General features: G+C 38.7%; 1 protein-coding gene across 2 annotated transcripts in view; it reads left to right on the forward strand.

Moving 5' to 3' along the window:
* The window catches only part of GLRA2 (glycine receptor alpha 2), a 126,614-nt gene extending 108,217 nt beyond the window's left edge, over positions 1 to 18,397 (forward strand). For both annotated transcript variants that reach the window (XM_052703154.1, XM_052703153.1), the window contains exon 9: positions 17,379 to 18,397. In XM_052703154.1, coding sequence (XP_052559114.1) covers positions 17,379 to 17,657 — 279 coding nt within the window. In that variant the 3' untranslated portion in view covers positions 17,658 to 18,397. The remainder of the gene's footprint in view (positions 1 to 17,378) is intronic.
* The last annotated feature ends 248 nt before the right edge of the window (positions 18,398 to 18,645 follow it).

An 18,645-nucleotide genomic window follows, 5' to 3' on the forward strand; every position in this document is an offset into this window, starting at 1 on the left:
TGTCAAATGAATAGCTAATTAAGAGTGGAGATCACAAACTGTGTTCATTAGGGATTATCTGAGTTGCACAACTGTGAGCTCTTAAACTTTATTCAGGAAAGCAAGTTGTGTGTTTTCTCTTCAGCCTCACATCAGTAGCTGCATTGAGGTAGCCCTGACACTCTCTAGCACAAACTCTCCAAGACCTACATTTAGCTACCTTCTGTTAAATTACGCTAGCTTTCTTTATCACAGGCAAAAGTTGTACAGTAGATATGACTGAAAAAACTAAAGTATGGCCTCATTCATGGTCTTCAAGTCCAATAATATTGAGGTCTAATACTATTTTTTAACTGTTTTGTACCTAATTACATTAATTAGGTTGTAAATGTGTGCTACCATGTGTTTAATTGCATATGCAATGAAGGTGCTAACAATGAATAAGTATTCCACACAAACTGCATCAGTATTTTCTGTAGCCCTCCTGAGGCTTTCGCAGAATAAAATTGCCTTTCTTCAAGTTTTTCAAGTTCTTGTCCTATCTTTTACAGAGAGACAGCGGCAAATTAGGCAGCTATTCAACTGCTGCTTTTTTATTAGACCATAAAGTCCGATAATACTCTAGCAGACAGGTCCTTCCACAGGCATTTGTATATGTAAGTGCTTGTGTCTAAAGGGAAAAAGCAGAGGTGGCATAACATACTTTAGATATTATTCTCCCTTTCATTGTAATTCCTGCACAGGTCACTGGATCTCATTTGTGCCTGTCTACCTTGTAATTGCCAGTTTTCCCCAGGCTCTCATATGCTGGTATGTCCTGTCATGCCTGGGCTTCAGGTTGCCTGAGTTTATTCATTTTAGTTCTATCTCTAAGCCTATTAACATGCATCTCACTCTATCCAGGGAGCCTCACCAGCATTACTAGTAATGATTTCCCACACAAAACTAACATGTATTTGTTGATTCTTATTTTTTTTCTCTGTTACTTACTTTCTTCAAAAGTATCATAGCTTACGGATTGCTTTTGTTTGTTTGTTTTGTTTCTTCTCAGCCCTGGCCTACCAAAGTTAGCTTAGTTGCTCACCCAACCCAACCCAGTTTTCAAATCTGCTTTTCAGCTTTTCAGCCTAGTCAATGTGTACTTCATTGTAGCACTTGTTTTCAGCTTACCCTGTCAACTTGGCAATAGTCAAGCCTCTTACCATGCTATAAAAAAATCTGTTTTCTGAGTAAGGGTAGAAATAATAGATCTTTATAACAGATGAGGGAGCTATTTAGCAAACAGCTACTTCACTGTGGCAAGATCCACAAGATAACAACAGAAAGGCATGTTATGTTAGGACATGCTCTGTCTAATGCAGGATGCTTTCTGTGATTGCTGCTGAAGGAGGAGGCCCTGAGGTCAATGCGGAAGGAGGACATGTCCTCAATACTTCTTCTCGGGCCCTAGGACTTTGCAACTCAAAGTCTTTCTAAGCCAGAGGAGGTATTTTTGTGACGAGTAGCCTTTACTATTTATGGATAGAGCAATCAGTTCAATTGTGATGATTTATAAATTATTAAAACACTTTTCATAAACTTGCTATGAGTTGTTACTATTACCTCCTCAGCTTTTGTGCAACTAGAAGTACGTGTGGCCATTGGAACAGCGAGGATTGTGTGGACTGAAAAGGGCACTGGCACTGGAGAAATAACTTTTTTGAGGTTAATGAAGAAGTAAGAATAACCAAAGCTACATATAAGATGAAAGGCAATAGGATTGCTAATGGTTTTGCAAATTGCAATGCATATTTAGAGGATACAGTTAGTATTTGTAATAAACAAAGTAATACAGAGTTTGGTTTGGTTTGCCTGTAAGAGAATGGAGCCAAAAGAAAAAGGAGAAGCACTAATTATATGAGGCATATTCTGTATTTGCATTTTCTTCCTTGCTCTGATATATTTGTGTTCATAAAACAATACAAACAAGAGCAGGAACAATTTTAGCACACTTGAGGACTTCAGCGTAAGCCGTGGCTCATCTCACCATTCCACTTTTCTCAGATGGCGGTTGGTGAGCTATTAGTGGTCCTTAGTCCATTCAAGGATTGAAGAAAATGCAAAGGGGGAAAACAGAATTGTGTGCTCCCACAATTAAAAAAAATATATAATGAAACACTAAGTCACGTCTGTTGTACCATGCCTTTATCTTTTAAGTTGGCTTCAGATCCTACAGAAAAACAAATCAATTAGCTAGTTGTTATAATTCTTTTTTTTTTTTTTTTTTTTTTAATGTTTTTGAGCACTGTCATTTTGCTCCTTATTTTAGAGATGTCCTAGATTTGTCTGTCATGAGCTGTAGCAGAGTCAGTTCTGTATTTGTCACTAATGAGCTGGTCTTTTATTATTCTGCCCTTACTGTTACCTGTGCTGGATACTCACACTGTGAGATATTAATGTACTTTTTCATAGGAACCATGTAGGAGTGTGAGAGAGAATAATACAAATTCCAAGGAGGGTAATTTTTGCAAGCATAAAAAATGATGTCTTGCTTTCTAACTGTAAATACTCTTTTTTTTCCCCAAGTTTGTACAAAAGATGTATTTCCCAAAATACAGAGAGCTCATTTAAGATGCTGTGGTTCTTTTATTACTTCCAGATACTGGGGGTTGGGGTTGCATGTGTTGTCTGTCTCTTATTAGCTCTTTGATCTTTGTTCATTTTCCCTTGTGGCTTATATTGCGTTATCTTGTTGCAGAAATAACCTGTTGGAATTTTTTTTTACTGACAAGTGTGGACCAGTGATTTGTCACCCTGCTCTCTTCAGTTACTTCTTCCCCCTTTTTTATGCTGAGTTATCCTGTGGGTATTTGTACAGCTGCAGTTGAATATCTGACTTGTAGCATGACATGATATTTTCATTGCTGGATTTGATGCTAACAGTTGTTATTTCCCAAATATTTTTCCCACACCATGTGTTGCTAACAGATGACTTTACTGCACATGGCATCTCAGCCAGTGCTTTCAGTCTCACTTTTCCCCTGTCACAGCTATGTGTTCTTTGCTGCCTAACCCAACTCTCATGAGTCTGTCAAACATCTCCTTCAGCTATTAAACATGAACTAGCTCACCTGTAGGAGAGGTACTATCCATCAGAGTGAAAGTAGAAAGAACGTTTTTGGGGTGTAGCATTCCTTGCCTCTTGTGCAAGCTCTGGGCTGTCTTTGCCTAAGATAGACACCTGTAATCTCAAGGTGGGTCACTCCAGACTGATTGGCAGGACATGTTGCAATGTGAAGGTTGGCCTTTCCTTCCCCACAAGTCCTCTCTTCTTGTCTTCCACATGAAAGTCAAGATCTCTTAGGAACTGGTACCAGATTTGTATGAACTCAGGGATCTCTTCTGCCAGTGGCATTTGAAGTAAAGAGGCTTAGACTTTAGCCTCTTTGCATGTTTAAAGCATTACAATGTAGAGATGGCTGTGTGGGCTGGCCAGTTATTGATTCCACTTCTATTGTTTAACTACACACACAGAATTGGAGGATGGTAGAGGACAGGAGCAAGAGGGGTTCTCGAGGGCCAGCTGGCACAGGCAGAACCAGGCAGGATGCTGGGAGATTTACAGTGGCTGAAAATATTAATCAGCGCTCTTAAATAGTTCCTTCTGTAATGTGCCTGATACATCAGGCAGGAGTTTAAAAGAGATTTGTGAGGGATTGTTCCACGGGGAGACTGTGAGCTGAATTATATCTCTTGGTGAATGTGCTGACCTGTAAGTGAGTATTTCTGATTTACACCCTGTAATTCTCCTTGACTCACAAGCTCTCCTGGAACAAAGGTCAGTAAAAAAGACTCTGAACAATTATTTACCCTTCTGGACAGGAATAACAATAGGTTCTTTCTGTCCCCAAGGCTCTGCAGTTCCCCTTTCCTCATCAATAGCACAGCTGCAGATGTGCTGCTAAAATACAGCTACACAAGTTTATATGTTGTAACGTGTGCTGATCTCCTGCTGAGCTGTCTGCTCTCTGAGCCTCTGCTCTCATCTTTTCCTATTCCAGAGAACTGCCCCTTCATCCTCCAGCCCTTGTAGAGGTCAGTCCTAATTTTAAGATCTGCCTGGACTGAGAAAACAATTTTTCAACACAATCATGTAGAGCCAAAATTAGCCCAATACTTATTTTGAGATATATAAAACTAATAGATGTGTGATACAGCCTCAAAACAACCTGCCTGTGCAACTAGTTCAGTGATCAGACATTTAAAAACTGTGGCAGAAGAGCAGAGCTACGGATTAAGATGCACAACAGTTTCCTTTATTGAATAGAAAAGCATGCAGCATTTTAATTACAATCAGGAGATTGTATATTTACTGCAAGTGCTCATGTGGATTGCTAACGGGTTTTGACAGAGAAGAACCACACAAGCCAAGACTTGAAAACTGGCAGGAAGGCATACAGTAAGTGTTTAATTTGGGGCTCTGCAATAGAACATGCATCTGAGACGAATATGTGACAAGAGGGGAGTATTGGATTTCTGCATGAGGAGGTGACAAGCCAAACAGCAGCTATATATTATCTGTGATGGTGGAAAGATCACATCATTTGCAACCTTTGAAGCAAGAGGAAAACTGAACACAACATCATCTTGTAATGATCTAAGAGAAAGCTGTCTCTCCTTTTTTAATTCCTGGTTATATATAGCTGTTCGAGAAGGCCCCACTAAACAGAAAATGGAACGTGATCAAGGGCAGTCCAGTGAGTCAATTTACTAATACCATAGATTATTATCCCAAATACACTGTACCAGCAGCACAAACAGTAACGAAGCCTCGTTTATTTCTTTGCCTGTAAATTAAAATGAAGATATGATTGGAATTGCCACACCCCAGATATATGAGTCAGATTCTCTTAATCATCCAAAACAAATAGCCTTATTTTTTATACTGATGTTTATTTTAGGAGCCATTCCGAGACTGGCAAGCTGAAACCATCTATTTAAATGCAGCAAACACATTTAAAATATCCTCTACACAGATTTCCCCTCAGGAGGTGCTTCAGTAGTCTCATTCTTTGAAATATTTTCTTCCCTCAAATCCAGAGAAGGGTAACTCAGCCCTTCATCTGATGATAAGATATCATTCAGCATGATGTCATGCAGTGACACTACATATGAGCAAGCTCTTGGATCTTCAGTAAACCATCCTACCACAATGCTGATGAAGACTTGTAGAGACCCCCAATAGCCATTGAACAGAGCATGCATGGCTCAGCTTTCTGTCTTCCTATGCTTCAGTGTTTCAGTAGCCAAGTTTGAGGAGAAGGATGTTTCCGGTGTTGTGCAGGCTTGGTCTTGTTCTATAGGCCATGGTCTTGTTCTATATTTTCGTTCCTTTCCAAATTGTGGGGAGAACATGTATTGTAGGTGTGTTTATGATGTTGTAAGAGAAGGTGGTATTTTCTATAAAGATAAATTGAATGACAGCTGAAGAGAAGGCACAGTTAAACTTTCTTGTATAGCAAAATTTCCTCTCCACAGGAGAGGTTCATTTTAATATATTATTTGTAATACAGCTAAAAAACAGTGTTCTTCTATTGTCCTGGTGTCCAGACTCCAGATGGAAGTCTGACCACCTTTCAGTCTGTCATATATTCTCAAAATTCTAGTCAGACATGAATGAACAATAATTTAGGGAAATAACACCTGAATCGCAGGACACTTTTTATCAGAGATATTCTTTTGTTTTTTTTTAAAAAAGAACATAATCAGTGTTAATGATTTCTAAACTATTTTCTCTAAAAAGAGAGTGGAGAGTAATTGGAGATACATTTACAAGTACGAACTGTTTGCTAAAGATAAATCACGAAGTCCAAATATTACTTTTCTGTTGAGTATTTTTTTCTGTAGGTGGTGTGTAAATTGATTTAGAAATTAGCACAGTGCTATAAATTTAGCACATATAAGGAGAAGCAGATTGTACTGCTGTGATTGGACTTGTCATTGGAGTACTCTAGAGCATGCCAAATCTCTAATCTATTGCTATTTGAACACTTTTCCTCATTATTGATTTTTCTGTAGGCTGGAACAACATGTAGAATGCACAAATGATAACTCTCTTTGCTGAACATTAAACCAAGAATGAAAGGAAAATCTCACTTTTGGATTTTGCTGAAATTATTATATTCATTTTCTGAAGCCTCCATTTGATTCCTGTTGCAAGCCCTAGACATACAGAACAAAGGCACAGAAAGCTCCTTGTGACAACTTGCTCAGTGATCTCCAGGTTTCCACACTGGTATCACAGCTTGTGCATTGTGAACAGGAGGATAAACGCATAGTGATACATTTCAAAATACTTTGTGGTATTGGAATCTCTCTGAGCAATTAGAAGCTCTGTGTACATATATATAGGGGGAAGTAAGCTATTTTTAAAAAGTAAACCATTTCCTGATTGTTCTTAAAAGGTCGAATAAAACCTCTCAGGTCAGAAGTGGTGTTGGCAAGGTTGAGCTCTATTTTAATGATTTGTCTTTTCTCTCAAGGAAGAGAATTTATTTGTAGAGCCCAGAAAGCTCTGCAGAGGCCAGAGCAGACAGGGGCTGAGGAAGGAACCGAATGTTGTAAGTAGAAGATGGAGGTCACATGTTTGGAAATCAGCAAGGATGAAAGCATCAGAGAGAAACTAGGCAGGAGCAGAACCAGGAATTAATGATTCAAAATTTATAGTAGAAAAAAGTGGAAAAGGAATCACAGAGAAGTGACAGCTGTAGGAGGAAGGAGACAACCTGAGATTGGCTATAAAAATAATTTCCTTAATTAATTTGTTTGTATTTCTCACTAGTGGTTTTAAGACAACAGCCATGTTTTCAGTTCAGAGGACAAACAAGTCAGGTTGATGTTCACTCATTGAGAATGAGCCACCATGTTGCTTGATCCTGGCAGAGCATTCCTACCTGGTATTCACAAGCCTGCTGGAGGTCCAGTGAGGTAGAAACCTGTGTTGCCTTTGTCTGCGGGGTCTCCTGCATCGCTTTGTGCTCTGACTAAGGGGCACATTTTCTGTGCAAAACCCTTCCTCCCCCAGGTGTTATCCCTTGAAGCTGATATTGAAAGTAGCACCTTGATATCAAGTGGCCATAGTCTCTCAAAGTGAGTCCCGACCTCTTCAGTGCACCCAAAGATAAGCATTGGAAACACTGATTTAGAATTTATTGTTCAAAACACATAGAAGATGAAGCATGCAATATACACATCTGGGGAAGGCTGCTGAAATGACAGGTTTTAGTGATTCCGTTTGTTTCTTTGTCTTTGAAAAGTGATGTTATTGTTGTACTCTTTCTTCTAGTTAAATTAATGGGGCACTTCATGCATGTTTTTTAGTCATCTTGAGCAAGACTTGAGTTCAGATGAACAACTGAGATCCTCTCCCAAGGATACCTTTTCCTCACACTATAGTAATTCTGCCACATTTCATCCGCCATCGCCTTTTATATACTGTTATATATCTACTATTTTAGCTTATCTTTTAATCAGTTTTGCCAAGTAATAAAAGTCCACAACTAGGCAATCTATTGCTTAGCTACCGGTCTGGGCAGATGGTCTTTCTGGAGAGGTGCCAGCATCCCACCAGTGAGCCTGTTCATGGCAGAGAATTGGGAAGGTTTAATGACCCTTGGTTGTGTATCCTGTATCTTTGCTTCTGAGGACCACAGTCACATTTGAAGGGGAAGCTAGTAGAAAAGTTTGCAAAATGGAGGCTGTAGCTTGAGAAATGCTCTGGTGAGAGCTCCTAACTTTAAGCTGGAAAATATCAACCTTAGCTTTGTGCATTTCTTACTAATAGATTCCTTTAGCCAATGCAAAAGGCATTAGAGAACTAAATTAAGTAGAATGCACACATGCATTTATATGTACTCATACCAATAAAATGTGTGCATATATATGTAATTCTGTGCTTAATACAGCAGAAGAAAAGCTACCTACCTCATTTTAAATGAAATCTTATTTCTCTTCTATTGGATGAATATTTCCAATGGCCTTGTAGGATTTGGGGATTTATTACTAACCAGATGAGGAAAAAATAAACCATCTGTGTAAAGATTGTACTATCAAGTTGTTATAGTATTGAATACCATTGATTTTTACCTCATGATGAATGGTTTTTTTGCTGTGAATAAATAAATAATATCAGACCTTTGTAGAATAACCCTTGAAGAGGAAAAACAAAGTGAAACTATGAAAGTGGATTTGTGAAGCAAATTTCTAATATATTCAAACAGTCAAGATGTTTCTAAGACACAACAATTTAATTTCAGTAACAAAGTCTGGAGTGCAGGTAGCTGGCAAGTGCTTTGTTTAACCCAGTCACGCTTCTGAGCTATGTGAAAACAGCTAGAGAAATGCAGATTGCGATCTTGGCTAACAAGAACAAAATTATATGCAAATCCAGGATGGATAATTTGTGTAATGGAAGATAAGAAAAGAAAACCCACCCCAAAAACATTTGTTATTAGGAGCCCATGCTAAGAACTGATAACTGGGAAAGGAAGGCATTGATTTATCAGTTGGTTTGTTTTCTCAGCGAAAAAAAATAACAAAACTTATAAAATTTGCATGTGAACATTTCAAGATGATGCAGATATTCCTAACTAATTTTAGCTACAGAATTTAAATTATTAATATAATTTGCAATATTTAATTTGTTTTGTGTGGTATTTGCATAAATTAAATGCAAGAAATCTGTCTGAGAAAGCACTAGCAATCCCTCCAAGTGTTTGCTGAGGCTTGTGCTGGTCGCAAAGGGCTCATAGGAAAGAATGCATCCACAGAAAGAGAAAGAAGGCCTCTTTTCTTGTCTTTCCCCATCTTTCCCCATCTTTCCCCTTTCCTTTCCCTTTCTATTTCCTTTACCTTTTACTTTTTTCCTTCCTGTTACTCTTATCCACTTCATGCAGGGCTGCAGAAAGAGCCTCTCCTCCCCTTTCCTCCGCACAATTCTGCAGGTGCTTCCCACTCTAAGCATACACCAAGTGAGATGCTGCTGCTAACCCTCAGTCATGGGCACAGGCAGCAGTACTTTGTCTCTAACACCAACCCAGGCAGGAAGGGTGGAACACGCTGTCCCTGCTGCAGGCTGACTGTTTGCCTGTCTGCAAAAACTGAGGAGCTGGGGGAATTGAAACCAAAGCCTGAAGAAGTCGCTAGTGCTCCATTTTGTTCTGGAGGGCAACCTGCATAAATCAGATCACTTAAGAGTCATTTCTAGGCCTTGTACACAGATATACACTTGTTTATTTTTTCCTTTTTCTTTCTTAATCTCAGCTGTTCAATAAATAACACACTGAGATGCTGAGGTCAGGGCACAGGGGTGCTCTAAAAAAAGTGATTTTAAAAGTATTTCAGCTGAGGCAGTCAGCAGTGAGAAATTTCCCAGAAGTGTAATAGAAACCATCATCTTCCCCCCAGAAAATTTAAATCTGCTTGAAGAAAAGCACCAGGAAAGCCTCAGGGGAAACTCCTGGGGAAGCAGGCACTCAGGTACCCCCCGCCCACAGCTGGGGGCTGTGAACTCAGCTCTCTTGTGTGCTGTGGTAGCAAAAGCAATGGCTGCTCAGTGCTTCTTTTCTCCCCGCTTTCCATCCAACACTCCTCGTGCTTTCCCCCACCCACAGCACCCTACTGCCCTCCCTCCTGTGCTTTGATGGGGCTGTCTCACAGCTGGGTAAAATGTCAGAGTAGCCTCACATTTGAGCTCTGGCTTTGCAGTTTACTCAGCCTTGCTCATTGACAGGGTGACAAACTGGTTGCCCTGTATCCACCAGCCTTCTGGTCAAAGCAGATTATCCTAAAATCTAGGTCATTACTATGCATTTGTCTGATGTAAAACAGACTGATGTGACATTCCCACTGCTGAACCGGTCAGCCTTTGCTGTCATTAGAAGGGGACTGGCAGGAGAGCTAACTTAAAGCAGCCTTCAAATGCCACTGTCCTCGGAGGATTTAATATGCAGGCTGTACAACACAAAGCACTGAGTTTGTACACTGCCATTTAAAAATCAGGTAAACCGAGGCAGTTTTTCTGTTAGGAATACCTCTGCTCTTATTTAGGAGCTATAATTCTCTATCGCAACATCTATGATGCTTTGCGAAACAGCAGTTCCTCTAATTCTCCCTCCCTTCCTCACAATTAAAATATTAATCATATTATATATAAAACATGAAGTTGAATAAGAAATTTATATTAACTTCATTTACACAATTGAGAGAAACAAGTCTTGCTGTACCAAAAAAGAAGGAAAACCTTTTTTTTTTTTAATAATAAACTTATCATCCTTACTGACTGAATAATCTCAATTATTAAAGAATTTCTTGAAAAACTTAAATACCACTTACAGATATTCCAAGGCAGGAAAATGTTTTTGCTCCGCAGCATGTTTAAGTTATGTTACTCTTTCAGCTGGATAATGTTCAGGGCAAAGCCACATTAACTACCATTTCATTATTCTATTAACAACAGTTCACTTGCTGTTCTTACAGAAAGAGTAAGTAAATCAGTCATGCTTCATAGATTCTTCTGCTCTTTATTGGAGATAGGAGGTATGATTAGGCACAGTTTTGTAAAACAAACCTAAATTTGTCAATTGGAAACCTTTACTGAAGACAATGACCAATTTCTCTTCCATTAATTAAAATGATGCCAATTACTATGAAATGCCTATTTTACTTAGATTTTATAAGGCACAAGTGTCCAAATGAGAGAAAAAAGAAGCCTCGCTGAACTGGAAAAATTGGTATTAAGAGAGAGAAAAAGGGCTGCCACTGTGATAGCCACCATTATGGCACACAGAATGCTGATGGGGCAACATCACTCTGTAGGGTCAGCCAAAGACCATTTATGTTTTTGATGAAACACATAGATGAATATTTAGGAAAAAAGAGTTCTTAGGGCAAATTTTGGGCTCTGTTTGATCTGTACTTTGGGCAGGATTGAGGTGACAAAGTGATAGTTTTACATCACTTTCTGCTTCTCTGTTGTCTGGAGGAGAGGAAACAGCATTTGGCATAGGTGAACTGAGATCATGCAGTTTTAAGGAAGGAACAAACCAGAGAAATCTGTCGATGACAGCTTTACTGCCAAATGCCAGCAGAACTTGCTCCATCCTTATTTCCCACCATACCCTCTGAAGAACTGCAGCACATAGATTTGCTATGGGAATGTCATCTCTGCATCAGCAAGAGTTAGCCTGAAGGCACAACCATGTGAAGAGAAGAAAAATGACACTCAAAGTACTACAAATTAGTGGAAATGCAGGACATTTCAATACTATCTCCAGCTCCCTGTATGTTACTAAGAGATGGAAGATCTGAATTCTAAGCCATGTTATACAGGGTGAAAATGAGTGGCTTCTCTTCCAGAAGTGGCCAGGCATGGATGTTTAGAAAAGTCGTATTTCAAAGCTCCATACAAAATCCAGAAGGTCTTTTCTATCTTCTGAAAATAAGCAATTGAGGATGTACTTTTGCATGAGCTAAGGTTACATATTCAATATCCACACGTTAGCCTATAATTAGTGAATCTTTGCCATTGTCCTGTTTTCATCCCCTGAAACATTTCACACAATGATTTACACAGGTAAATGAAAGACAGTTTCCTCTGAAAAATAAATTCTCCCTTTCTCCTTCATTGTGTCATTGTATTCCTATTTCCTGCACAGGAGAGAAAGAAAGAAAATAAAAGAAATACCTTTACCTATTCATTTTCTCTCCATTTATTAATTTTCACAATGATTTTATGACTTCTGTGATTATCCTCCATCTCTAAAGCACGGTTTTTCTGCGCTGAAGAGACCTCAACTACTTTGCATCTCCTCATGCATAAAAAGTCTTTTATCATTATTGCTGCTCCTCCTGGCACTTTGTCTAATTCTGTCATGTCTTTCCTTTTTTTGGATGACCAGAAATGCTCCTCATTTTTAAAGACTGGCCTCAACATGGGTGGATGAAGTGGCAAAGATTTTCTGATTTGTTTGCTTGTTGTCTGACTTCCACTTAGCAGTGGACTGATGTTTTCGTTCACCTCTGTGGTAATTCCCACAGTGATCACCCAAGAAGGAGCCAATTTTCTGAGCATATTACTGTCTATGTCTAAAAGGGTTTTTTGCAATGCACTTTAGCTTGCACTTTATCTACTACAATTTTGTTACATAGTCACTAAGTATTAGATATCCTTCTGTTTGGTTGATATTTGTCCACTCTGAATAGCCTTTTTTTTTCCAGCCGCCTTTACTTGGGAACCTTTTCCTCAGATTATTTTAAAATCTCTTCCATATTCCTAGCTCTAGTGCAGATGCTTAGGAGAACCTCTCCAGAAAATTTCTGTTATAAAACTGATTTTTCACTTCCAGACTCTGTTATTGCTTTTTAATGGTTAATCCATGAAAGGACCTTCCTTCTTGTCTCCTGACAACTTAGTTTTGTTAGAATCTTATGTGGGAACCAACAAGGATTTGAAAACCCAGCCATGCTTCTCATTTGAACTACTTTCCTCCACATACTCACTGACTCCTGAGAACTGAATTCATGTAAGCAAGACTGTCTTTGCAAAACCACCCTGTGAATTTTGTAAGGTGCTGAGAGATGAGAGGTGTTAAAAAATCATAAAGATTATCTAGGAACAAATTCTCCAAAGTTATGTTGCTGTCTGATTTCTGTTGATTCCATTTTGTGTTCAAGTCTAAATTTATTGTGGTTTTCTAACTTTGTGTTTATGAATGCCAAAAGGAAAGTTTCCCTGATGTTTTCTACCCTACACCTAAAATTAATCTTCTAAGTCCTTGAAATTTGATTAAACTAGATAGTCATTTAAATTGTTTGCCCACCATATGTTGCAAAAAGAGTAGCAAAATTAAAAGAACAAATCACATCAGAAAGTTAAATACACTGTTTGAAACCAGCCTCTCTCTCATTTTCCTCATTGTTAAAATGAGTCAGTGCTAACAATATTTAAAAGTGGTCTGGACAAAGAACATTGTAGAGAAAGTGATGCATGCAAGGCAGGGAATTGGCTGATTGTCTAAACTGTTTTTCCCATTCTTGATTGCTTTGGCCTGAATTTGATGGTTTAAATTACACTCCGGTCATGATGGAGTAGAAATTAAAGATTTACAAAAATGGAAGATGAATAGGAAAACCATATCAAACCCTAGATTTAGATGTTGTCAATTGTAAAGCCAAGGCAAAAGAATCTAGTGCCATCACATTGCAGAGCAAATGAAAACGATTCAATTTACAAAAGGAAATTAACAATTTGGGAAAAAAAAAAAAAATTCTATCTTGAGGAAAATTGTTTAAAGGCAACATCTAAATATGTTCAGTATAACACCATAAGATAATACACATAACTCTATTTAGGTGGTGTTGAAAATGTGTTTGTAGGAAGCATTTGCCCTGTTCCCAGGAAATGTTATTAGCTTTTCAGAAGATAATTATAATACACTCAGGAATGTGAACATCTGAGAGAAAAATAGTAAAAGAACCTTTTCATTTTACTATTTATTTATTTATTGTTTTTCATCCAACTTGTGACTCTTTTCCCCAGGTCTTTATCAAGGGCAGATTGAGTTGTGGGTATGTATTATGCAAGACTATTTCACATTCCTTTAGAAGGATTAAGTCAATTTAATAGCTGGGATTCTGCCACTCTGGTTTCAGTGGCTTCTAACCACTCTTTGGTTTCAGTTTCAAAATCTGTAAAAACACAAATAACCCAGAATTGAAGCAAGCAAGATGCTGTTTTGTTTAAAATGAATGTTGTATGTGTGTCGACTGATGAAAACAAAGATAGAAATGTTTGCAATGAGGTTTGCACTTTTACCAGTGACTAAGCCAGTGAAAAATACAAACAGAAGACTGTCTTCAGATGAGACTACACAGTGGGGTATTTGAGACTGTGGAAACTGAATATGATCTTGGGAATGAAGAGCGATTCTGTATCCATGTTGTAAAGTACCTGAGGTAGTATGCCCAGTAGTTCCCCAAGCCTCCAGGCAAAAGAAGGCTGTTAAGGGAAAGTGCCTGAGGTCAATTCTTCATCTCACACACTAAAACATGAAAAAAAAAAAAGGTTCTCTTTGTCAAAGAAACTAAACTTGGTATCCTATTTCCGCGACTCCTCCCAAAAATCTTTTATGTATGACAGAATATTGGAAGATACTCGGAAATGTCACATTGTAGCTTTGCAGTAATAAAAAGTGCTTTAAGTATACTCTCTTTAACCATATTTGTATTGCTAAAATAAACCACATTGGGTATTTAATTGTTCCTGGGGCCATGAGGTATCACCACATGGCTAATGACCACAGTGTGTAGTGCTAGATTTCAGTGGAGAAGTTATATTTTGAAGAAAAGTTGCCCATTTTGTCCACACCAGAGTGAGAAAACCTGTAAGCAGCATGGACCCTGAGGTTCCAGTGCTAGGGTTTATTCCATCTCTCTTTCTTTGAGCAGCAGAGAGGAAGTCTTTCACTCCTTCCTGCTTTGTTTTGGGTGGAGCAGGTTCAAGGGCTTAGGGGACTGACAGAACATACATCTCACTCCAATAGCGCTGGAAACATATCCTCCTCACTACATTGAGGTCTTTCAGGTTATGCCGGTCAGATGGGAGAGCCCTGATGGTGTCAGGCGTTGTCAGTGAGAATGCAGATGCTAGCAATGCTTAGAGGGCTAACAAGTGTCAGACTGCAAAGCCACTTCAACACCTGGAGGGCCTTACTGTTGAAAACCATGAGATGGGGATGGAGCTGAGGGCCACCAGCTGTGCTTTGTAAGGGCTGTGGTTTTACTTGCTTACAGAAGGACATAAATCACAGAATCACAGCATGTTTGAGGTTGGAAGGGACATCTGGAGATCTTCTCATCCAACCCCCTGCACAAGAGGAGTCTAGGTGCTACTATTACCAATTTTCTGTTGGAAAAAGGTAGCCGAGTGGAAACTCAGGACTATTTCCTTCATTAGTTATTTAGGCTTTGTAATGAATTTTTCTGGTAAATATAAAAGCTACTGATATGCACACTTTTTGCAACCAGCAAACACCAGCATGTTGGGAGAGTAGGTACAAGCTGATTCAAACTTTCATCAGGGAGAAGGAAATTGAAATCTGCTCAAGCAGAAAAAGCAGCTGAGCACACACTCCTCATATCCCAGAAGAATACTGTACCTCTTGTATCCAATGTAAATTGGCATCTATGAAAGTCCTAAATAGAAAGGTAGCATGGGGAAACTTTCCTCTGGATTTTAAGAGACAGAACTGATACAGTCAACCGTCTGCTGGGAGGAAATGTAAGGCTCTGAATACTGTTGGGAAACAGATGGCTTTTTACTACTAAAGGTTTTATGCTGAAGAACTGGTAGCATACAATTTAAAGGTAATTTTCCCTAATCTTAAATGACTTCTCACTAGGGTTACAATAATGTAAGCTCAAAAATAGGGCTGTAATATTGAAGATGAACTGCTCAGCCCCTCAAAATAAAGCTGTGGTTCAGCAGGCATGGAAGTCTGGCTTTCCAAATCCTGCATGAGGTTCAAAGTATATTTTACTTACCCCATAGGTCCCTCCCTAGTAACAGAAATCAAACTTTAAAAAAGGTGAATAAAGTACATATGGTAACACAGCTGCTCAAAATCTGTTATCTTTTTAATCACCATTCATCTCCTGGGTGTGCATTTTATCCTTCAAATTCAGTAAAAAGGGAAAGTGCAGTGAAGGCAGCTCCCTGTATTTTTGGAGGACTTTGTGGTGTTGTTGAATCATGCAAGAGAAGTCTTGCATAAATCTATCCAGAACTTAGGTATCAGTGGCTTTATCCTTAGAATAGTCTATATATTTATAAGCATCTAGACAAGCAGAATTTGGGTTTTTTCACAGAGGAACTGCAAACTGTATATAGATAAAATTGAAATAGGAGAAGTCTAAACTTCTTTTTCTTAATGATGGTGGTCTTCGGAGATGAAAGAGATATGAATCCTGGATAGGTGCTCAAACAGCCTTACAGTAATGCACCTGTTCATGGGTAAATTGTAGAATAGTCTTTAGCCTGAAGTGACAAGGTCTCAAAAGCACTGTTTATTGCTTATTCTCCTTCCATAAGCACTCAATTCACCTCAAAGTGAATTGAAAAATATCCTCATTTGATATTTTTGGATCTCACCTCTGGTTATTCTCATTTGCATGTTAGCTCTGAAGTAAGGAGAGTAAACCTGATGATATAGCTAAATCCAGTGCTATAGACAAGAAGAGAGAAAAATGAAATTATTGAAAGCAGTGCTGCTATGAAGGAGCAATTATTTACATCCTGGTTTGGAGTAAATTGTTGTCAATCCCTATCCCAAATTCAGCAAACATGCTCTTTATTCAGTATATTACAGCTCTGATGTTTTTTTCTTGCACTCTCTTATTCTCTGTTACGATCAGAAGGTTTGGGTTAGTGAGAAATATGAGGGAGTATTCCAAGTGAGTGAGCTGCTTGTGATCTCAAGAAGAGGTCATTTAAATTCAACAATGAAGTATTTGTCAGTGAAGGAGAAAGTGTTTAGGGCATGCTGCTGGATGCCAAAATAAAAAAGAATAAAACCGGTTTTGTTTCCTTTATGGAGGGCTTCAAGTGGCTGTTAACTCTTATATTACTGTGTCATCAGACAGGAGATGTGGCTGTGAGATTTTACCAGCATAAACAGCCTCAGACTTTTCATCATACAGTCATGATGATGAAGTTAAGTCCTAGATACTCATCTTTCTAAAACCAATTATTACCTGTTTAGACAAGAGAAAGAAAGGAGTTCTGCAAGGTGGCTCTATGTTAGCTTGCAGTATTGCACCTAACTTCCTGTTACCTCTAAATCCAAGCATTCAGTGTCCTTCAAAGTATTGATTCTCAGAGCATTCCTATGAGCATGGGGGACGATATGATCAATCCTTGTTTTGTAGATCTGGGATGGAAGTGCAAGACTGCAGTTAGACTGGCCAGAGATATTCTCTTCCATGAGCTTTGGCCCCTGGATGCCCGGACCATTCAAATCAACACTGCCAGAGCAGACACTCTGCTGCCAACATAACTAGGTCTGCTTGCTGCAGCAAGTCCAAGGAAATGAAGAATCTGTGAAGTCATGGAGCTGAGATACAACTGGCTACTTGACTTGGTTGGCTTGGTCACAGAGAAAAGCTCAGGTTCACAAACATTGGCAGTCCCCTTATTTCCTTGCCTTATTGCTTGAGCTTTAATTACTTGTCTCTTAAACCTGTATTTTCTATTAATCAGCTGTTTTACTTAGGTGCTTTGGAGGGGTGCATCTCAACTTCTCAAGTGTATGGCATGCTTGACAGACAGGTGATTGTGTCTCTCATTTGTCTTCTTTCTCTCCCAGGAAGATGAGGTTGCTCGTGACAGTCGATTCAATTTCAGTGGCTATGGCATGGGTCACTGTCTCCAAGTCAAAGACGGCGCAGCAGTCAAGGCTACTCCACCAAACCCACCTCCAGCACCACCAAAGGATTCAGATTCCATCAAAAAGAAGTTTGTTGACCGTGCAAAAAGGATTGATACAATATCTCGTGCTGCATTCCCACTCGCCTTCCTCATTTTCAACATCTTTTACTGGATTACATACAAAATTATACGTCATGAGGACATTCACAAGAAGTAGGAAACTGGTGTGCCAGGATTTGTCAGCCAAAGTGAACCACATGTAAATAAGCAATGAAATGTCTCTCTGTTATTTGGATAAAGGGTTTCTTTTTCCCCTCAGGACTCTGAAGAGAAAATGAAAAAGGAAAAGAATTATAGAAGGAAAATTGATTGCATGAAACAATATACCTGAGACCAGTCAATAAGAGTTCCCCTTATATACTGTCAGTGTTCTTCTGCCAGATTCAGCATTGACCAGACATCTGTAAAAGGGGCCAAATTTTACTCAACTTTATCACCAAGATATTATTGCTTGAAACAAAAGAGAATCAGAAAACAAACAGTGCTCCTAAAACATCTACCAAGAGACTGTGGTGGCTACAGTGCAGTGAGTTATAAGAGGACCAAACTTTTTCAGGATAATGTTGCCTTTCTATTTGAAACAAGTCTACTGAGCTACATTCCATGACCATGTCTGTAGTTAGTGGTTTCACCAAGGAGTCCTTTTGTGGGTTGTAAATTATTTCTACTGACAAAGGAGAGGAAAAACAAAAACAAATAGATTTATACTTTACTATCCTTGTGGGTGTGCATTTTAATATTATCTTGCTTTACTAGAATTGTAATTTTGGGGTTGAACTTGTGTGTTGTGTAATTTATTTGATAGTTGACACTCCAAAACCAGTGAAACTGCCCAGTTTATTTTTGCTGGAAAACAGTGCACTTACTTCATTTTATTTCTGCTAATTTTACATGCAACTTGAGGTGCCAAATTGTATTTTACCTATTGTGCTACCCTGTACCACACTACGTAGTAAGAACTTGGTTCCTCAAAGGTGTAGCTCAGTTTAGCATTGAGTTTCTATTATTGCTCTCATTGTAGCTGCGATCAATAGCTCTATAGGTAAACACAACTTGTTTACAGACTTCTAATTTATATCTTTATTCAAAGTGGCTATCATTTTAAATATCATAATTAACCTAAGAATTTTAAAACTGTACTGTGA

Source organism: Tympanuchus pallidicinctus, unplaced genomic scaffold, assembly GCF_026119805.1.
Source record: "Tympanuchus pallidicinctus isolate F22 unplaced genomic scaffold, pur_lepc_1.0 scaffold49, whole genome shotgun sequence".
In the NCBI taxonomy this organism is placed as follows: Eukaryota; Metazoa; Chordata; class Aves; order Galliformes; family Phasianidae; genus Tympanuchus; species Tympanuchus pallidicinctus.